This window comes from Schistocerca gregaria, chromosome 3, assembly GCF_023897955.1.
Source record: "Schistocerca gregaria isolate iqSchGreg1 chromosome 3, iqSchGreg1.2, whole genome shotgun sequence".
In the NCBI taxonomy this organism is placed as follows: domain Eukaryota; kingdom Metazoa; phylum Arthropoda; class Insecta; order Orthoptera; family Acrididae; genus Schistocerca; species Schistocerca gregaria.
Window position 1 is genome coordinate 894,528,711 of NC_064922.1, and position 23,606 is coordinate 894,552,316.

At 39.2% G+C, this 23,606-nt stretch overlaps 1 protein-coding gene across 2 annotated transcripts in view; it reads left to right on the forward strand.

Annotated features, from left to right (window-relative positions):
* LOC126355142 (vacuolar protein sorting-associated protein 8 homolog) overlaps positions 1-23,606 on the forward strand; it is a 204,863-nt gene that overhangs the window by 164,938 nt on the left and 16,319 nt on the right. For both annotated transcript variants that reach the window (XM_050005329.1, XM_050005330.1), the window contains exons 19-20: positions 13,176-13,482; positions 19,361-19,495. In XM_050005329.1, the coding sequence (XP_049861286.1) occupies positions 13,176-13,482; positions 19,361-19,495 (442 nt within the window). The remainder of the gene's footprint in view (positions 1-13,175; positions 13,483-19,360; positions 19,496-23,606) is intronic.

Genomic DNA, 23,606 nt, shown 5'->3' on the forward strand with positions numbered 1-23,606 from the left:
ATATATGCGCGCGCGCGCATCCACACACACACACACACACACACACACACATATATATATCCATCCATACATATACAGACACAAGCAGACATATTTACAGGCAAAGAGTTTGGGCAGAGATGTCAGTCGAGGCGGAAGTGCAAAGGCAAAGATGATGTTGAATGACAGGTGAAGTATGAGTGGTGGCAACTTGAAATTAGCGGAGATTGAGGCCTGGTGGATAACTAGAAGAGAGGATATATTGAAGGGCAAGTTCCCATCTCCAGAGTTCGGATAGGTTGGTGTTGGTGGGAAGTATCCAGATAACCCAGACGGTGTTGCTGGTCATTCCCACATAGAAAGCGCATGAATGGACACAGGCAGACAGTGTTTGTTGGCAATGAGGATCACCCTGTGGCTAAACATGCCTAGGTGCACGGACAGCACATCTTGGCACAGTGTTACACTGTCCGGGTTATCTGGATACTTCCCACAAACACCAACCTATCCGAACTCCGGAGATGGGAACTTGCCCTTCAATATATCCTCTCTTCTCGTTATCCACCAGGCCTCAATCTCCGCTAATTTCAAGTTGCCGCCACTCATACCTCACCTGTCATTCAACATCATCTTTGCCTCTGCACTTCCGCCTCGACTGACATCTCTGCCCAAACTCTTTGCCTGTAAATATGTCTGCTTATGTCTGTATATGTATGGATGGATGTGTGTCGGTGTGTGTGTGTGTGTGTGTGTGTGTGTGTGTGTGTGTGTGTGTGGATGCGCGCGCGCGCATATATACCTATCCTTTTTTCCCCCTAAGGTAAGTCTTTCCGCTCCCAGGATTGGAATGACTCCTTACCCTCTCCCTTAAAACCCACATCCTTTCATCTTTCCCTCTCCTTCCCTCTTTCCTGAAGAAGCAACCGTTGGTTGCGAAAGCTAGAAATTTTGTGTGTGTGTTTGTGTGTTATTTTATTGTGCCTGTCTACCGGCGCTTTCCCGCTTGGTAAGTCTTGGAATCTTTGTTTTTAATATATTTTTCCCATGTGGAAGTTTCTTTCTATTTTATTTACTATAAGGACATCATCATTGCTAAAATCCGTTTCTATACTGACATTGTTGATTAGATCTGGCCTGTTTGTAGCTACACGGTCTAAGATATTTCCAATGTGTGTGGGCTGCTGAACTAGCTGCTCAAGACAGTACTTAGAAAATGTGTTCAAAAGTATTTCTAAGGACTGTATGTCTGTACACTCCAAACTGAATCCATAGACATCCCAATCTATACTTGATAGATTATAGTTGCCTCCAACTATAGTTGGAGTCACTAACACGGCGATTAAGTTTAGGCTGGTTCTGTACATCTATGTCCACATACTCCAATAGCCAGTGAGCATTCAGTAGTGTTCTGAGTGCTCTGCTGTGAATGTCGTAGCTAATGTGAGCTTTAAACGTGATTGTAGTGAGTTGTTTAGTAAATTTATAATTCATTTGTTGCAAGTTGTTATCCCTGATGGTGGTAGTAAGAGAGAAATTCTGCATAAGCAGGATATCCCTTCAGGTGGAAAGCATGCGCATGCACTTACCATAACTGTTGCCAACTGTTGCTTGGAATTGTCAACAATGCCATCCATGTCTGTGCCTCGGCATGGGTGAACCGCCATCGTTGTGGATCAGACTAAGTGCTGCATGATCTGGGTATTTACGCAATACTGGCCATAGACTTTCTTTGAATGACTCTACAACTATCACAGTGGAATTGGGTAGCCAGTAAAAACAACCAACAATTAACTCAGTTTCACCTATACTCGTTATACATGACCAGATTAACTTCACTGTCACATTCAACTTCAACCTCGATAGAGACCATATTTTTGTCAACTGCAGTGAATAGTCCCCTTCCTCCTATAGTCTCTAATCTGTCTTCCTGATATATGTTCCCTGACTTGCTAAATAGTTCAGAGCTTTCCAACTCTGGTTTCAGCCAGCTCTCAGCCCAGAATAATGTGAGCGCAAGAACTTTCCTGGAGGGCAGTAAATTCAGGATCTTTATTGTGAATATATTGACAATTCACAATATTTTGATGGTCGCTGTGTCTCTATTCTGAACACCATCTGACTTCCTTTGCTGCATATCGACTGGCGAATGTTCATCAGAACGCCTCAAACTACCATCTAGCCTAAGTTGATATGGTGTCCTGTGTCTGGTGTCTTAACTTTTTTTTTTTTTTTTTTTTTTTTGTACTGTTACTGGAATTTGTGATAAAGTATCTATCACACTATTGATTGACTTTACACTACTAATACAAGGTGTAGCTAAGTTCTGTTGCTGTGAAACATTTTATTTCAAAAACATATGAATTTAGTTATTGTCACCGTCAATATACACCCATCCTCTATCCGTACAACACTCTGTGTGAATTTTACGTTGATGGAAACAGTGCTGGAAGTCTTCCTCAATGAGCTCCCTGACAGCAAATGCCACTTTTTCTTTCATGCTTTCAACAGACTAAAATTTTGTTCCTTTTCAAGCAGATTTGACTTTGGAAAATAGATAAGTCGAATGGTTCGAGGTCAAGTGAAGAAGGTGGGTGGTCTAACACTGGGATGCTGTACTTTGCTAGAAACCTTGGCACAGACAATGTGGTGTGAACCAGTTGCATTCTCTGAATGCAGAACCCATGACCTTTTCTTCCATAATTTGGGTCTTTTTTCCACAGAGTTGAGAAAGAACCTCAAGGAAGTAATATTTAACCTTCAGGATCCCAATGAAAATACACAATTCAATGTTAATAATAATCATTATCATTTTGATTCTTGATTTGCTCAGTCAAGTTTCTTTCGCTCTCAGTGAAGTTGGGCCCTTCCAGTGCGTGGACTGGCACTTAGATTCTGAATCATATGTGGAAAAGAAAGACTCGTCACATGTTATCACTCTTTCCAAGGAATTAGGATCATAAGTGTCAGTACAATATTTTCATGAGTTTCTTTTCGTTCAAGAATTTTCAGCACCAATTTCACACACATTCTTGTGTTAAATTGGTTATGTAAAGTAATGTCTTATGCATTCCTTTTAATAATTGATCAGCTGTTCAACCAACAATCAACTCTAATCAGATTACCTGCTTTATTGATATTTTCATCAAATTTGATGAAAGGAGTCCTGTGCATGATTCATCTTCAAAAGTCTTCTCGGCCGTCTTTGAAACACTTGAACCATCAAGAACTCATGTATGTGATACAGTCTTTGCCATACACTTCTTTTAGTAAAAGATAAGTTTCAGTAGCAGTTTTTCAAAGTTACATGTGGAACTTCACGACAATTCATTGCTCTATTGTTACATTCATAATTTTTACATCTTGCTGCATTTCCTCCCATGTGTTAGCGACAACTTGGCTGTAATACCATGAGTAGGGAACACTGCGAGTGTGATGCAGGCGAATCACCTTTGATTGTTCTTCTTCCAATACTGTCACCTTTATTTTTGTTCTTGTGGTCCATCTACTCTGTACCATGGCCATGTGCAAACTTATTCTTCTTGACTTCATATCCAGATAGAGTGATGCTGTAAGTGTGTCTCGCTACTTCCAACTACGACACATCTTCAGTGATAATTTTCTGTATTATTCAATCTATCTACATCTGTTGTGAAGACAGATCCAAATATCATTAAATCATGAACTTGGCCACATCCATCAGTACACCCATCTACACTGAACTTGACTTAAGGTCTAAGATTTACAATCTCCATTTGTCTTGAATGTTTGCATTGTAGTATATCCTTCAAGGGGGCATCACAAAGACATAAACACCCACATCCAGCAAGTGCTTCTGTGCTCACCATGCCTAACCTTGCCCCTGCTATGTTGTGTCACTGCATATGCACCATATGGACATACCACAGATCGGGGTGTGCACAGTGAATTGTTCCCACCACATAAAATGTTTATAACAGAGACAGCCTTCTTTCACCATCGTGAGCATTGTCAGTGGAACCTAGATCATTCTCATAAACCACCCTTGCTACACTACAAGCTCTTACACAAATGGAAGCCAAACCACACTGATTTGTCTACAGACACCAGAGGTGTTGCATTCAACTGAGAAAGCTTCACACTTGATGGCTATTGGTCGTTAATATTTGGCAAATGCATATTTTTTCTGTGGCAGCATCAGTCCCAGTATTTTATAGTCACATCTCATATATACAACAGAAGTTTTGGTATGTAACTTGATTTTAACACTGACTGGGGTGGTCATGTATGTGACCTGATACAACCATTATATTTCATTAAAAGTTTCTTAGTTTTCCCTTTTGGTGTGTATGCATTAATAATCAACCTCCATTGGCCATATCTGAAGTGTGGAAGCTGACTTGATTGATGTCCTATATGTCCTTGCCTTTCCAGTTCATTTATATTGGCACGCCAAGCTCTTTGCCAACTTCACATATTCTTTTGCAAATTTCCTCCATAGAGCATCTCATAGGGTGAAAGATCATTACAGGAATGGACTTCAGAATTATACATCCTGATGGCGTAACTAAGGAATGTGCCCCAGTTCCTTATGGGCTGTTGACATACTGAATCACTGCCTTCTGTATTGTTTGGTGAACACATTTTGTGCATCTTTATGCTTGCAGATGAAATGGGCTCATCTGTAACTTGTGAATATGAAGCACGGGGCAGAAGTGTTTCATCATATCAGATAAGAAGTTAATACCCTGATCATCTAGGGAGCTTCCCGACACACCAAATTTAAGAAGCCACTTATTCACTAATGCTGTAGCTGGTTGCTAATCGAGAATTAGAGTGATAGATGTGAAGCTCGTAAAATAGTCAATGGTTATATGTATGTGTATATGTATTACCAGCAAGAGTTCTGTTGACTGGATGCAGAATATAGAGCCCCATCATTTCAGAGGATCTGGATGTCTCTGGCAACCTACGAAGATGAATCTTTTCGTGGATGAGCTCCCAGTGTGTGCATTGTATGCATTTCTTCACGTATTGATCCACATCATGTTTCCTTGTAGAAAAACAAAAGGTTGTTAGCTACTAACCTATCAATCATTCTTCACCCCCCACCCCCCCTCCGAATTGCCTGCTGTAACACTTGTTTCCTCAGCGAAATTGAACCACTATGCAGAGTCAGCATTTTGCAGTGCCACAAAGTAAACCTTCGTGTGAACCATGGCTGCGACATAATTCCTGATAGTTCATGTCAGCTGCCTGTTCGCTCTGACAGCCATTCACACTTTTACCAGGTGTTTGCAACCTTGCAGTTCCAAGTGTGTATGTTTATATGTTTTCTCCCAAGTTTGTGAATAAATGTGTGATTGAACTGCATCAACATAAGGGCCCACCTGGATAATATGGCAGAGGTATCCTTCAATACCATTAGCCACTTTAAGAAAACATGATCCTGTAATACTTTGAATTTCTGCCCATATAGGTAAAATCTAAAGTATGTGATTCCATAGATCACCACTAAACTTTTCCTTCTCTGTGTTTAACTGTCGAGAAGTGTATGCCAAAGGATGCTCCTGACTTGGAACACAACAAATTGGTAGTGTAGCAAGAAAGGATTAATTCCTTATCTAAATCTAGAAATGCCAGGTACTGGGTCTTTGATTAGTGCTTCCTTTAATTCCTGAAAGGCACACTTGTAATCTGTTGACCGCTCAAATTTAATCCCTTTTCTTAACCAATGATTTAATGGTTGAGCAGTTGGTGCGTAGTCTTTAATAAATTTTTGTTGATAATTAAAAAGTCCAAGATAAGATCATAACTGTTTTGTGTGAGTGGAGTCGCAATTTCAGAAACTGCTGATACTACATGGGGATCAGTTGAACACCCTCTTCACTAATGACATGGTCCTAATACTTGACCTGGGTTCCGTGCAGAATTACATTTGCCGATACTTAGCATAAGACGTGCTGCTCTTAGGATGTTGTAACTGCCTCCATCTATTTCACATTTTCATTCATATATTCCGGGGAAAAAAAACCTATAATATCAAGATACATCATGCACTTCCTAGGTTTCAGGCTACACAGAACTCCATTTAGCAATCTTTGAAATGTGTCTGGTATATTTTTAAGCCCTAATGGTATCTGCGACATTGAAAGTTTTAGGTCTAGCTTCTGGTACAACCCATAATGCAAATCCATTTTAAAAAAGTATTTGCAACCATCCAAATTGCCAAGTGTTTCTGTGATATTTGGTGTTGGCAGAGGCATTGTGGTAATTCATGCACTCAGATATATGTAGTCACACAAAATTGATATTTTTGGTGACATTCATTGCCTGTTTCACTCCCCATGGAAAATCACTGGTTTCTATAATACCTTCTGCCAGTTGCTTGCCGATAAATCCTTCCTTAAGCAATTGTAAATGCTTCAGTACACAATATAGTGTCTTATACATTGGAGAATTACTCCCTTTTGGTATGCAGTGTTAGGTGATAGGAATCGTGGGCAATAGACACTGTGCAATAAGAAAATCCCTAAATTTTAACAATAGTGTTTCCATAACTAGGTGATCACTGCCTTGCCAATGACTCAGGTTACTTCAAATGCAGGATCACTAACTGTATGTTTATGGTTGGAGTTTGTATATGACCTATGTATATCATCTTCCTCTAAAATACCCAATGTGGTGATCATTAAACCCTTCGGTAGACTTGCATCTTCCATACCAAAACTATCCAGGTTAATATTAAAAACAAAGATTCCAAGACTTACCAAGCGGGAAAGCGCCGGCAGACAGGCACAATGAACAAAACACACAAACACACACACAGAATTGCTAGCTTTCGCAACCGATGGTTGCTTCTTCAGGAAAGAGGGAAGGAGAGGGAAAGACGAAAGGATGTGGGTTTTAAGGGAGAGGGTAAGGAGTCATTCCAATCCCGGGAGCAGAAAGACTTCCCTTAGGGGGAAAAAAGGACAGGTGTACACTCGCGCACACACACACACACACACACACATATCCATCCGCACATACACAGACACAAGCAGAAAAATATGTCTGCTTGTGTCTGTGTATGTGCGGATGGATGTGTGTGTGTGTGTGTGTGTGTGTGAGTGAGTGTACACCTGTCCTTTTTTTCCCCCTAAGGGAAGTCTTTCCGCTCCCGGGATTGGAATGACTCCTTTCCCTCTCCCTTAAAACCCACATCCTCTCCTTCCCCCTTTCCTGAAGAAGCAACCATCGGTTGCGAAAGCTAGTAATTCTGTGTGTGTGTTTGTGTGTTTTGTTTATTGTGCCTGTCTGCCGGTGCTTTCCCGCTTGGTAAGTCTTGGAATCTTTGTTTTTAATATATTTTTCCCATGTGGAAGTTTCTTTCTATTATTATTTGTGTGTACTATGCTCCTACATACAAAACAGTGCATTGTTTCCAAATCCTCATTATTCCTTAATGGTTCAACTACTCATAACATTTCCTGTGGTAAGCCTGTACCTATGGATACCCAAACTAATTTTTCTGTGCCTAGTAGTGTCTTGTTATGAGAATCCATCATCAGCATGCACATACTAAGTACACCTCCATGATTGGTTAGCCTTGCAACATTGCTTCATTTGCAGTTGTATCACATAGTGAAAACAAAGTTCCACCGAGTTCAATTGTGTGCTGCGAAATATTGATTTTGGCATGATGTTTAGTAAGAAAATCAAGCCCAAGAATGACAAAATACCCTTGACCCACTTGTGGCAATGCTTCTGTATGCTCAGAAGTAGTCTTTGCCTCAAGGTTGAACTTGAGCTTTGTTGTCCCAATGAATCTAAATCATTGTTACCAACTCCACCTGTGATCTTTAATGAGGAACTCGTAGTCTCTTTCTAACCAAGGGATGCAGTGCAGTGACCAATAGATGTACCCCTGTATCTGTTAAAAACCTATGTTCCTTGCCATCAACAAAACCCCACAAGCAGCGTCCCATCTCTGCCTCTAACTGTTCAGTATCATATTTTATTGGGAACGTTGTTCAACAGCGTTTACTCTCACACTTGTTTTCAGTGACCACTTCTCCTGAGACTGATTCTCTTGTTTCTTAGCCTGCCACTCACTTCTGTGCTTTCTGACCCACTTGCTCATCTTTGTAGCACTTTGGCTGGTGACACTGTTTCCAGAGATGCCCTTCACACTCACAATTTACCGTTGCACCACACACGATGGTCACCACAAGGCCTTGGTCGCTGTATCTATTTCCTTTAAGTACATAGCTACTCTAAGAAATGTGGCAAAATCCAAAGGATTCGCCAGTCTAACCCTACATGACATTTCGGCTGGAATACTGTGCCAAAACACATCAAGTGCCATATTTTCAACTTCTCAGCACTACACTGTACTGTATTCAGTTCTTCATTTTGTGTGAGCTCATGCACCTGAATACTAAGTCTTCGTATCCTATCTTAGAATGACTTGACCAACTCGTTGTGCTTCTGAATTAATATGTTTAATATTTCCCCAAAGAAGTGAGTACTGTTCTGTTTTGGCTACCTCTGCTGTAACCCCACAGCCAACTGTTCTAATGTTTAGGCATCCCATATGGTTCCGTGATAGGTGACAAATGCTTTAGCTTTCCCTGTCAGCCACAACTTGGCCATACAAAGGCATGTTTCATTAGGCCGACCATCGATCTTGGCTGAAGCTAAAACATCACTGAGAAATATATTTACATCCTCCTATACATTACCAGAAAAAAGTGTTATTAAATTTGCTATCACAGGATTGATAGGAGCAGAGGGTACACCCTGCATAAATTTAACATTGTCCAAATATTTATTCATAGTCAGCCTGCAGCACCTCTGCCTGGCTTCTATAATGTTCTGATTCCCCACTTTTCTGCATAAGTGCTACTTGTAACCTAGCAATCTGTTCCATCTTAGCGGCAAAAGAATCGCTCATAATAGTGGAGTGTGTTTTCTTTGGCATATTGCTTACTCTACTGCTGCATAACTGAAGTAGTATACAATAAAAGGGAAGCAAACACCAGGTTCAAATTATAGGTTCACAATACAAGAGGAGTTACCCTAATTCTTAATTCTTATCATAGCCCATCTACATTCATTAAACTCATGTGCCAAATGACCCCAATATTGGCAGGTAAAACCTCTGGCTGGCACAGCCTTGGTGCATGGCAGCTTTTGCCCAGTGTGATTACAAAATGCATGCCTAACAGGTATCAGTTATATTTCACGACAGTTGCTTCTGTATTGGGACAGGTCAGGATATTCAGTGCTGTACCAGAGTTACTTCCAGATAGAAATCGGATTCAAATGAGCTGCTCTGCACTCTACCATGGGCAAAATTGTACAGTGAAAGAAACAGGCCAGCTGTGAGGTAACAAAACAGTTTTCACTCACCACCCTTTACACTGAAGTCCAGACTGCAAGATGGGTAAAGCTGATTGCAGTCATGTCAATGTGATGACCAGTTGTGTCGATGTTGGGTGTCATGAAGACCATTTCAGACCACCAGTTGGGACACTAGTTGTAATGGTCACCCCTCAGATCAGGATGGTCAGTGGGCATCAAGCTTTGACAGGTGAGGCAGTGATGTTACAAATGTCGGAGGTCGAGCTCCAAGGACTAGTGAGCATTGAAGTCTTGCTTCTGGAGGCATCAGTGAAACAGCAGTATCTATAACAACATTTTACTAATAGGATTCTGCAATGAATACTGTCTTCTCCAGTGCACACTAAATGGTTCAGGCTGCTCTCTCAGGCGTCAGAGAGGAATGCTAGATGCAACACTCTGACAGGTCATGTGGCAGTGGCAATGGCAGTGGCAGTTCAGGCACATTGCCTGACAGCAAGGCAGCACAGGATGAAGTAGTTGGGGTCAGTGAGACAGCCCGCAGATGTGCCTCTGTAGATTTGACAGGCCTCAGCATTCTCAAAGATGCATGCACACTTAGAATTGTGCTGAAAGCATTTCCAGATGATTATTGTCATGGAGGTAGAAACCCGGGGCTCATTTAGCACACCCAGGATACACCCAGAAGGCAGTGCACATACAGCATGGGAGGCAGCACTCAGGTGCACACCCAGCAAACAGAAGATGGCAGCTTGCAGTCAGTTGGGGTGGCCATTCACCAGAGAAATCCCCCAAAAGCCCGCATCTTCTATCAGTTGGCTGTGACCTGTTGGTAGCAGCAGTGTGGTGTGATGAAGTCCATACACAGCCAGTAGACTGCAGTCTCTTAGTTGAAGTCGTCAGACAGGCAGCAAGCAGCATATTATGGTTCACTAGCAGAATTAACCTGTAACTGTGAGGCTGTCATTGTGTCAGGCTTTGTGGTACAGACAGTGTGTCCAGACAGTGAGGACAAGATGTCAGAAACAGCAGGTAGATGTCAGAAACATCATTGCAGCAGATTAGGTGGCCATTTGCTGTCCCTGAACCAGAGGTGTCAGCAGTCCTGTTGACCAGTGTTGTGCCTCAATTACAGGTGACTTTTCCCACCTGTACATTCCGTGACACTATTAGAAGGCCCTGGAGTGGTGGATCACCGAGGTCCTCAGGGATGGGATTGATTTTTTTGAAAATAGCTATGTGTTGATGTGTGTTAAGGTCCCAGGTATTACATGTTGCAACCATTCACCTCAATGGGATCTTGTTTGCAAGTAAGCAATGGGGAGGGGAAAAAAATTGTAATTTTGTGTGATGTTCTAGAGCTCCAAAAACACATTTGAAGATGCTAGTGGTGTAGCATAATAGTTATGGTACAATTCTCATATGTAGTGTGGTTTGTAATCGCTGATTTTCCATTGTTTCATTCTCATATGCAGCAAGTTGTGGATTCAAATATCCTCAATTGTTTTGAATTTTTTTTCAGTCTTTTTTGAAATGATTGTGATCATTTTTATTCAATTAATTGGTTTAAATGTACTTTTTTTATTTCTAATCCTTTGTCATGTCATTTTAATTGTCATTTTTAACTTCACGATTTACACTCATTTTTCTTCATTTCATTCTTGTTTCATTTGAATCACTGTGTATGTGAATTCATATTTTCATACACCTGTCATAATATTTAAACATTTGAAAATGTCAATCTGTCAACTGGTGCCTGAAAACAAAAGATGATGTAATCTGTCTGTATTGGCAGTGAAATGGTGTCAAAAATGTATTTTTTGTAACAAGATGTACGTTTTTTGGATGTGATCTTCATACAAACATTTAAAATGTAAGTTCTTGCACTATGGACAAAATATTGCAGATAAAGAGTTAAATGAAAGAAGGGATTATAATTAAAATGAAATTCTTGCAGTATGAGGAACAGGAGTAATGAACACAATAACATGGATGAAAATACAAGATGGTCTAATTGAGAAATTAAATCACATTAACAAAATTCCACATGATGAGAGAAAGAAAAGAAGAAAAACAGAGAGCAAATTAAAAAGTTAGGGATTAGAAATAAAAAAATTACATTTTAACTAATTAATTAAATAAAAGTGATGATCCAAATCACTCCATTAAAGATTAAAAATCCAAAAGCACCTGATAAGTTTTGAACCCATAACCTTCTGCCCATAGGGAATGCATTTTAACCATTGTGCTACACCACCACACTCTATACAGCGGTATTTGTAAAACTCCAGAGCATTACATGAAATTACGTGTTTTTCATCAATTACAAGCAGATGAGGTCCCACCAGGGTGAATGGTTGCCAGGTGTGATAGCTAGGACCCTTACCTTCACAATCATATAGATGGTTTCAAGGAGTGAACCCCACACCTAGGAACCTCTTCTTGTTTGTTTGAAGCAACAGTACCACTCGTAAATGAATCAGTCATTGCAGAAAGAGGGTAAGTCAAGGAATTTAACTTTGGGATAATGGAAGAAAATGTGTTTTCCCTTCCAGTAATTAAGTAATATTCATAACCCTTTTTGCAGAAGTATTTTAGTGTCAAAGAAGCATAACTGTGCATATCAAACATGTTTCTATACTATTCTTTAATCAACCCTTGATTTATCTTTCTGCATGAGTGATTGCAATATAATTATTGATACTATGCATCACTGGTTCTTAGTATTGAACTAAAATAATAGGGTAAAATCTTAGATTGCTCATCAAGGGATGTGAAGAATCTAGTAGATAAACTTAATTTCAAACACAAACTGAAATCTTATGTGATGTATGACTTCCTGTTCCAAAGAATAATTTATGAATGTGTAATAATGTAATGTTGTAATATCTCTTTATTTTCGATGAATTATTCTGATACAATTCTACACTTGAATGACGTTTACAAAATTTCTATCTTCATACTCGCAGAATCCATGTGCAAAATAGTTTCATACAATAGCTACGCCATGAGCGCATAATTATTCTTTGTAGTACTCTCTCTGGTGGTTGTTAGAACAAAAAAGCTTCCAGGATTGTCTTGGTGCCGATTAGCCTGAGTTTTGGTTTGAAGAACTGTAATCTGATTATTGAGATTTATGACCGAAGATAACTGGTACGAAATTGTACGTTTAAAAAGGAAATATATATATTGCTCCTTCAAACGAAGGTGTGTATTTGACAACTGAGAATTAATTATATTCATCGATATATTGCGTAGTTGTTAATCAGAAGAGAACTTTCGAAACACTGGATACGAACCTGCATTTAATAATCCAAGAGCTCCATTACTTCTTCGGAAGGTTAAACTTCATCAAAGCCAAATATCCGCTTGATCTGAGGTTTCCCGACTGATTATACAATGCTCCCAAAATTACGAGACATTTTATTTGTACAGATTAGCAGACTGCCGCAAAGCACGATCCTGCAGAGAAGAAGAATCATCATCGCCTGATTTCATTCTAACAAGTAAAATTCTGAATCATTTTGAGTGACTGTTTCCTATCATGAATGACTGATTGCTCGAACGAATTGAGAACTACATAGATAGGAGGTAAAAATTATAATGTTAAATTAATAATAATCGGTAGATGAAAAATTAAAAATAAGGATAACTAACTAACTAGCTAGCTATCTAAAACTTGTACCATACTGTGGCACAAACCCAGATACCTTCTTTTTAGTTCCTTAAATCAAAACACTTGCACCTCAGTATGTGCATGTGGAAAGCTGCTAATTGCAGTAGTAACGCTTTATTTTGGAAAAGTGTTCATGTAATGTTCTGATTTTAAGAAATTCAACTTTAATTTCAACGGTTTGCTTTTACATTTATAGATCACAAGGAAGTATGAACAGACTGATGCTACTGCTTATTTGCTGGAGAAGACTGGAGACTTCCAAGGAGCGCTGCAGCTGTTACTGGGCCACCTTAACAGCAGAATAGATTTGTTAATTACAACATCAAGAGATGGAGTAAATAATGTTGAAGAAGAAACTGCGGTGCGAGAGCTGACCACACGTCTCGTGGAACTGTGTAGAAGAGGTTCAGCTACACTGGATGAGGCTGGCCGACACAGTGTCTGGTTTCCTCTGCTCGACAGCCTCATGCGACCACAGCGCAATGAGACTACACGGCTGCCAGGTGGGTGAAGTACATTTTCAGGAAGTAAGCATTATATGCACTTCTGGTAACCAGAGTATCTGCATTTGCAGCTGTCATTGAAAAGGATTTACATATCCATTTGCATATTCCACAAGCTTTGATATGGGTGTATGGCTGATGCCATGATTATCCGCACCTTCCCTTTTTCCTGTTCAATTCATAGACAGAGTACCAGAACAACAACTTCGTTGCTTTTGCATTTACTCATATTGCCCCGATTTTACCATCATGGTCATTAAAAGAAATATGCATGAAAGATAGTAATATTTTGCTCTGTTGTTTTTGAAAAGTACTGTCCTGGAATTGTAAGAGCAATGTTCTCTGTGATATACATTGCTTTTCTAACAGTGTCTGTCACTAGTCTTGGATGAGCACTATCCAGACACTCCTGCATGACTAAACAAACCCATGATGTAACATTCTGCACTTCTAAAGACCATCTGTGTTTCCTCTATTAATCCTGCATGGCAATGCTCACAGACAGACAGCTGGTCATCAAGAATCAGTCAATGAAAAATTTCATTGGCTACCTCTTTTGTGGGTGAATCACATTATTTTCGTATTTTTCCAATGAAGAATGGCATCTCCTTTCCCCAAAACCATATGAATATCAATTTTTGACCAATTTGCATAACCCTTTTGTGATGCGTCTTGTGACTGTTACCAATGAGTGACTGTCATTGATCTGAAATTAATTAATTTCATGTTTATTTCTTGAGATGGCAGTCCAGTGTGGATCCGTGCTGGATGCTTTCTGGTAATCTGGGAATATTTTATGTTCAACTCAGGTGACTAGTGAACACAATGATCAAAGTTATCCCATAGATATTCAACTGGGTTAAGACATAGAGAGACTGGTTGGAAGGGAATCATGAAGAAGTCTTAATAGCATTCTTCCAGCCATTTACAGACACTAGTAACTGTGTAATGATGCACAGTGCCTTGCTGAAAAATACCATTCTCTATTAGGAAGACAATAATAATTGGAGGAGAGTGTGATTTCATAACTTAATTGGTCAGTAATGTCTTCCATGTGGATTAATAGCACTATATACAATACAACATGAAAATATCACTCAGATGATAAAGCTGCCACAGAGCAGAGTGGTGCAGTGGCATCACTTTCCATGGTGCACAATGTCTTGCCTGTAATGTCTGCAACTAGAGTACTTCCAGGAGAGCGAGGATTAGAATAATCTCCCCCACATAAAGATTTTAGGTTTTCAACAGTTTTCGTAAACAGCTTAAGACAGTTCCTGGGATGGTTCATTTGCAAAGGATATGGTCAATTTCCATATCCATACTTCACCAGTACGTAGTTGTACTGAATCTAATGGTCCCATTGCTAATGGGATGTTAAGCCTTAACATTCATTCATAAAGCTACTCCCACTGCTTTGCTGTCTTGCAGTGTGTTTGTACTCCCAATAGGGCCTTACAGATTGGCTCTGTTTGATTTTCTTCATACTTAAAGGATTTGAAGGTTATTGGCCAACCATGAATGAATGTCATAAAGCAGTAACACACATTTTTCAAAACATCTTGGAAATAAAGCCTTTGAAATCAAAAGATTTCTGATTGCTGTTAAGTATAAAACAGTTGTAATTCATTAACAAATTCATCAGTAGCTCAGAGTATTTTGTAATTGGATTTTAATTATGAAGTTGCTGGTTTGAGACTTGTTAGTATCATACTTTTTCAAAGCTTTTTAAAAAATCCATATTTACTAACAAAAATTGAATATTATTTATTAATAAAAAGATTGTTTTATTTTGAAGTAGTGGTAATATGAAAATAAATTAAAATGTAAAACAGACATGTTAATGTCATTTTGTTAAATGAAAAAAAATTATGTACATCAATATTACTGTTCAGTAATAAGAAATTAAAAAGTATCTGATTTTCTGTTTGATGGTTTGCATATTTATACTAGATTTTAATTTATTGTGAATACTCTTATTTTCATGTGAATAGTAATGAAAAACGAAAAGACCTTTTTTTATTTTTTTTTATTTTTGAAAATTATCATTCTGTATTTGTTTATTAACATTTCCATTTGTTAATAAATATGAAATTTAAAAAAATATGCTATTAGCAAGATCTTTTTTAACTATGGACGGTGGTTGACTATGGACGATTTTGTTAGAAATTCGCAAATATTTTGTCCTTTGCAGTGCTCACAAATCTTCTAATTTTCAAAGGGAATATTTTCAGATATTTTGAAAATTGCATCACACCGTTTTAGGAAACTGAAATGCAAATACTGTAAATATGGTGGGGGGGATTGGATCGGGCTGCCTCGTAGCATGCTCGTCATACATTTAGTACCAGATAAGCAGACAACAAGACCATCTTTCATATTAAGTGAGTAATGTAAGAACACGAAGTTTTCCGTCAAAACTCAGCATCAAAATTTGGTATTGTATAGAAAATTATTTAAAAATGGAAATTCAGTTGATGAAACAGTAAATTACAAGGAGATGGAATGGGTGGTCAGTATATATCTCCAGGAGGCAAAATTCTGAGTTCATCCAATAGAAAAACTTAACAGTATTCTGAGAAGAAAAGTTGCTACTCACCATATACAGGAGATGCTGAGTTGCAGATAGGCACAACAGAAAGACTCACACAATTATAGCTTTTGGCCATTAATGCCTTCATCATCAAAACAAACACAAACAAACACAAACAAACACACACACACACACACACACACACACACACACACACACACACACACACACACACACACACACACTCGCTCGCGCGCGACTGCAGTCTCAGGCAACTGAAAGCACACTGCCAGTGGTTTCAGTTGCCAGAGACTGCAGTCGTCTGTGTGGGTTGTGTTTGCGTGAATGTGTGTGCATGTGCATATGTGTATATATTGTTGACGATGACCTTAATGGCCGAAAGCTATAATTGTTAGTCTTTTTTTCTGTACCCACCTGCGACTCAGCATCTCCTCCGCTATATGGTGCATAGCAACTTTCCGTCTGATAATATTGTTTCATTCCGTCCTGAATTTTCCACTGTTAGAAAAACTTGACCATTAACTTTAAGAACTAGTATGTTCCTTCCTCAAGGAGGAATGAGGCTTTATTGCTTATTGGTTTGTTTTATCTAGGCTGAGGTTTTTATATGAGCCTCAGTGAGGTGGAGGAAAACATCAAGGAAAATGAATTTGGGTTTGTGAAAGGGCTAGATGCAATTCAGTTAGGAAAAGGCGTTAAGCTGTAGCGAGAATTTGAATAGTTCTTCTCCAGTAAGAATCCAGCCAATAAAGATATCAAAATCTTAACCAGGCCAGGGAACCCAGAGTCTCAATGTTGAGGAATGCCTCAATTGGCCATGTAAGGTGAATTAGTTACGGTTGAGGATGAAGTTGGTTAGTGTGACAGTAAATGAGGTTTTTCAGAGATTTTTGGGTTGTCTTTGGGAGAGGTATTGATTGTGGGCTGAAAGACTATGCACATGTCGCATATTAGTGTAGAGCGAGATCAAATCAGCTAGTGATGTGAAGGTTTACTTGGGATAAGGGTGGAAATAAATTCGAGATGATATCTCTTACCTAGGACAGGAGGCTCTGTTTTTTTACTTTGGAGATGCTTGTCTACTGCAGCTGAAATGTGTTCAGTTGAGGATTTGAAGCCTGCTACAATGGGAGAGCCATGGTGTTTATCTTTTTGTATTTTGGGTAATAGAAGATAAGACTGCATGGCTTTTGAAGTGTTGGACATCAATCGGGTGAGTCTGGGAAACTCAGCAGTGGGAGCTCCTTACTAAGGAAACTGTGGTGAGGTGGCCACGATGTTACTCTCAGTGAGTTGTGGGTGTGCTCCTTACTGAAGAATCATGAACATCAGCTCGTGACCTTGGAGTGCTCTGGTGTGTGGAAGGACATAAGAGCCAGCATTTGGAGGCATGTGACTGGCAGCAGCAATGTGGAGCCAATGGTGACACCACAGACTTTGAGGAAACCAATCTGGCCTTTTCGTGTGTACATCAGACTGTTTTCCAGTGCTCAACAGGAGCCTTGTAGCAAGCAAGTGAAATGGGCAGCCACTTAGGATACATGGCTGCATGAAGATTATAGTATAGTTGAATGGTAGGTGGTAGCTATACAATATCAGAGATCCGGAGGGGTAAGAGTTTTTACAGAGGACTTATGATGTGCCTGGGGTTTTTAGGATTTTCTATAGCTCAGTTTGGATGTAAGGAAGAGGTCATTTAGAAAACTTTTATATGTCAGGGTGTCCAGAAGCTGTTGAAGCTCCTGTAGCTCATACTCCATATGCTCAAGTATCACAATGGTGAAGTCTGTGCACAGGGAAGACAGGGTACAGTAGTCTGTGTTCAATTTATGGATAGCTCAGGACTCTGTCTCCCAATAGGTGGTGATGCTGAGATTGAGGAATTATTGGTGTATTTAGGAAATTAGACTTTTTCTGTTATAGCCCTGTTGTCAGCATGAGTATATACACCATATATTTGTTATTGTAATTCATATTATTTCTGGACATCAGTGACATGTGGGTCTCTACATCTGTACTCTGCAAACCACTGTCAAGTGCATGACAGATGGTACAGCCCATTGTACCAGTTATATGGTTTCTTCTCATTCCATTCATAATCAAAGCATGAGAAGAATGATTGTTTAAATGCCTCTGTGCATGCTGTAATTAATCAAGTTTTCTCCCCGCACTTCATATGTGAACAATATGTAGGGATTGTAGTATATTCCTAGAGTTATCATTTAAAGCAGGTTCTTCAAACATAGTACGTAGTCTTTCTTGTGATAGTTTATATCTATCTTGTGGAGTCTGCCAGGTCAATTTCTTCAGCATCTTTGTGACGCTCTCCCACAGATTAAACAAACTTATGACCATTCGTGGTGCTCTTCTCTGTATACATTCAATATTCACTGTTAGTCCAACACACTTCATGGGTCGCACAAGTGATGTGTAAGCAATCTCCTTTGTAGAGACTGATTATGTTTCCCATATATTCTACCAATAAACTAAAATTCACCATCTGCTTTACTCATGACTGAGCCTTTGTGTTCATTCCAGTTCATATTCCTACAAAGTGTTACACACTGATATTTGTATGAGTTGGCCGATTCCAAATGTGACTCATTGGTATTATAGTCATAGGATACTATGTTTCTTCCTTTTGTGACATGCAAAATTTTACTTTCTGAACATTTAAACCAAGTTTTCATTCTTTGTGTCACTTTGGAATCTTATCAAGATCTGATTGAATATTTATGCAGCTTCTTTCAGACAGTACCACATCGTAGACAACTGCGTATCTTGCAAAATGTGTGAGGTTACTGTCAATATTGCCCTTAAGTCACTTATAGACAACATGAACAGCTACAGTCCCAAAATATTTCCATGGGACACACCCAAAGTTACTTCTATATCTAATAATGACTCTCCCACATGATAACATGCAGTGTCCCACCACCCCCTACTAAAAAAATCCTCAATTCAGCCACAAATTTCACTTGATTCTCCATACATCAATACAATGATGTTCTTACAACTCGCAGACTATACTATTTCAGAAATGTGGCCTCCTTTGCCCCTAAGACCGATGGTGACCCCTAATTTTGACAATTCACATAAATCACTTTCCTTTCCCCCTGAAAACAGTGAGCACTATGTCTGCAAACAGCTGTCAGCCTTTTATATACCTCCTTAATGCAAGTAATCTGCCACATATCTAGATTTCTGTGCATAAGTTTCACATATGAGGTTTGTTTGTAATAATGTTATTTGTGGGGTGTGAGGTTTTGTGGAGTTGTACAGGTGTTTACACATGAAATGTTATAACCAGAACTGTTCTGACAGTTTTGCAGGAACTCACACAACAGCTGTTGACCGCTATGAGCAGCTTTGTCTCATTGCCTGCTATGCTGCAAGTTGTTCTCCAGGATCCTGCATATGCTGGTGGCAAGTTTGGAGACATAAGGGAACTTATGATGGGTTAGTAAATGATTGAATTGAAAATTATTGTAGAATTGACACTATGAATAGGAATAATTGAGAAATATTTTGTATTGTTCAAAATGATGATCATAGTAGACCCAGCAGGAACAAAGTGACCAAATTCGTTGTCAGATACACAACCTTTTACATGAATTCTTCTGTGCACAGCGTGTAAAATGTGTGTGGTATAAAGTGTAAAATGTGTGTGGTATAAAGTAAAGTTCCCTGTGACTTCAGGTGTCATTTATATAATTTCTCTGATGTCTCTGTTATTGAGCAGTACATGTGCCGACAGTTGTTCATATACAAATAGTGCACCCTTTAAAGGGAAAAAGAGACAGTAGATACATTCAGTTTCAAAATAATTGTAAACACAAGCTGATATATCAGCAAACATGTAAGTTACTAGCATTGATATATTATTTACCAATAACTAGGAATAGAATAAAATCATTTTATTTTATGGCCAAAATCGGTGATATTTTTTGCCAAAATCAGTGTTCCTTTTGCAAATTGGTTAATACTTTTGCCAAATTTGTTGTTATTTTTTTCGCCAAACATGGTATACTTTTTTCCACCACATTGTGTTCATTTTATTTACCAAATTGTGTGGTTTCTTTTGCCAAATTTGTGTGTGTGTGTGTGTGTGTGTGTGTGTGTGTGTGTGTGTGTGTGTGTGTGTGTGTGTGTTTTCGCCAAATTCGGTGGCATTTTCAAATTCAGTGTGTGTGTATGCCAAATTCAAAGTCTCTCGCTAAAGTCGGTGTTGTTTGTTTTGCCAAATTCAGTGATTTTGATGATGCTTGTTGTGAAATTTGGTGTTTTTTGCCAAATACCATGTTAATTGCACTAAGTTCAGTGCAGTTTTCATCACCACCTTGAAATTGGTAATGGAAAATGAACTTCCAGTTTAAGATTATATGTGAACCTACACCTTGAGGAGATTACAATTATTAATTATTATTAATATCTGTAAACTGCCATCCGCAAGTTTCTAAAGTTTCATAAGGAAAAATTACAAAATTTCTCTGTAACCCCTAAAAATTATTGATTTTGCATTACCTGCCTAAAACCTCTAATTCCATATTATTTTTTGCTTTATCATTTTTTATGAATTTTTTCTGCCCTACTAATAACACACCTACTTGTACGCTATATGTACGCTATACTATCTCCTACTCGGCAGGAAATTATCATTATGTAGTAAATAATAATTTTACCAGATCGTAAGTCCCCCCTGACCTTGAGTTGTGGGTGACTTTTCTAAACTGTACTCCATTCCTCAAACCTCTCCAGTCCTTTTCCTTGTCCCCTTTTCCTTCCCCTTCAACACTTCTGTCAGGAGGAGCCACCACTGGCTCCAAAATCTTGTAAAAGTTGAATCCTTGTGTGTGTGTGTGTGTGTGTGTGTGTGTGTGTGTGTGTGTGTGTGTGTGTGTGTTCCCTTTTCGCCGCTTGGTGAGTAGGTTTTTTTTTATCTATATGTTTATATTACATTATCCATAATTGATTATTTTCATTGTTATATTCAATCGTACAATACCTGCAGCAGACGGTACCAATTACTACTACCCTATGCATGCACCTGCCTCCCACCCTTCACCATCAGTTCCTACACCTGCCACCAATAATGATTCATCATATCACTTACATATGATGTTCTTGTAGTTACCTGTCCAGTGAGTGATTTGATGCAGCTCTGTGTAATAATCTGTCTTACGTAAGTGTTTCTGTACATGCATAATTGCTGTAAATATGAGAGCATGCTGAAAAGCAATGTCTCCAAGTTTTTTATGTGAAAACTCATAAAGTTTTTTAGACAAAAAATGTTGTTAACTTTCTCCGTCTTTTTTCTTCATGTCTACGTACTTATTTCTCAAAATAGTCACCCTGGTGACAAAAGAGAGGTCAGCTTCCTGATACCATCACTGTAGATTGTTAGACTTTGTTGATTGAGCCACAATCTCACCTGTGCTTTCAGTCTTCCATGTGTTTACACCCTGGGACAACTAGGAAATCTGGGTAAAAACACAGTAATTTTTTCATCTGGGGAAAACTTAGGAATTTCTCATTGTTTTAGTTTCCAGTTAAATTTTTGTAATTTTGACTTGTAAGGACTCTGTGAACAGTTTCTCACTATTGCAGAATAACACTGCAACAGTAAAAGAGAGAACAACACAAAAATAAAAATTCAGTTGGAAAGAAAATGCGCCATTTGCAACAATAAAACAATGTGCGCACACAAGTGTCTGCCAACGACAATGTGTGTCAAAGGCCTTAGGATGAAGACTATGACGCTATGTAAAAATAAAGTGCTTTCAATGAGCATGATGTCACAACTGTTTACACTTCTAACAGGATGTGGGAAAATATTGCGAATGGCGGTGTGAGAAGCATGACTTTCAAAGGAAATTTTCTTTTTAACACTTTGAGGACCAGCCACTTACAAAAATTTAGAGTCCAGTTAACCAGCCATTTACGTTATTATTTAGAATTTGACTATCACATTTGTGTGGAATATATCTTAAATGGTAACACATGCTAGAAAAGACCAATAATATATGTGAAAGCTTAGCTTTTCTTGTAGCTATACTGTATGTATGTTAATTTTAACTATTATATCAATGAAAATAATCAATTTTTCAAAATATAATGCAATTGGAAATGTAACAAGTCTACTCACCAAGAGGCAGCAGGAGAATGCACATAAAAAAGTATTAAGTATGCAAGCCTTCAGTGCCATGGGCTCCTTCTTCTGGCAGAAAGGTTGAAGGGGAAGGAAGAGGGGCAAAGGAAAACAACTGGTGAGGCTTAGCAAAAGGGATAGAGTTCAGGAAAGTCACACAGGACCTGTCGTCAGGGGAGACTTAACTGGATGGGATCAGAAGGAAAGACTTAAAACCCATTAACTTACTCGTCCAACATCAGACAAGATGTCCGCATATTCATCGTAAATAGTTGTATCGCCTCTTTCATCTGCCGTGATGAAAAGGCACGTACTTTTTGACGTGTGTAACTTTTTGTTACCTAAACAAAACACCAACAGAATGCTAAAGTGCTGTCGCTGGCCACTGCACGATACTATGCTCAAGACACCACAGTGGTGTCGCCGGCCACAGAGCGATACTATGCAGATGACACCACTGTTGTGTTGCTGGACGGCTTAGTGTTAATAGTGATGGCTACATGACATGTCCTATACTCTGCATATCTGATGTAATTAGCTGGTGTGATCATGGGACATGAGCTATGACTGGCTGGCAGAAGCACATCATTTCCTCCGAGAAATCTGTGTGTGTTCTTTTTAACTATTCTCGTTCCATTTTAAACTTTCCTGAGTTGGAGATGAGGGACACTCTCCTTACTTTTAAAGACACATTGAGGTTTCTGGGTCTCATATTTGACTCTAAGCTTACGTGGTTACCACATCTTACGGACCTGAAAAAATGGTCACTTAATGCTTTAAGTATTTTAAAATGTCTTAGCCACAATACACGAGGAGCAGACAGGACTTGTCTCCTCCAGTTTTACAGGGCATATGTGCGATCTTGGCTTGATTGTGGGTGCACGGTGTATGAGTCTGCGAGACACTCTTATTGAAGGATATTGGACATGGTGCACCATGACGGGATTCGGTTGGCCACTGGGGCGTTCAGAACAAGCCCCATACCAAGCCTCCGTGCAGAGGCCGGTGAAGCACCACTTCACGGCAGCATCTCCCTGGAAAGGCTTTTTTGGAACCGACGACAGGCAATGAGGCCATATGGGATTTGTGCACAGGCTTGCCTGCTAGAGATAGGTGTGGATGGTCTTCATGTTTTACATCGCAGTGGGAGCAGGTTTCCACATTGGCTTCTCCAGAAGCCCAGACTTATTTTAGACTTGACGAATTTTAAGAAAGATCATATGTCAGATTTTACATTTCAATCTCTGTTCTTTAAGATTTTAGATATGTATCGCAGTTTCACAATAGTGTACACTGATGGCTCCAAACAAGGGAATTCCCTTGGCTGCTCTGTAGTGTTCTCTGCCCGTGTCACCAGGTTTTGCCTTCGTGATGGGTATACCATTTTCTCTGCAGAGCTTCACATGAACCTGAAAGCACTGG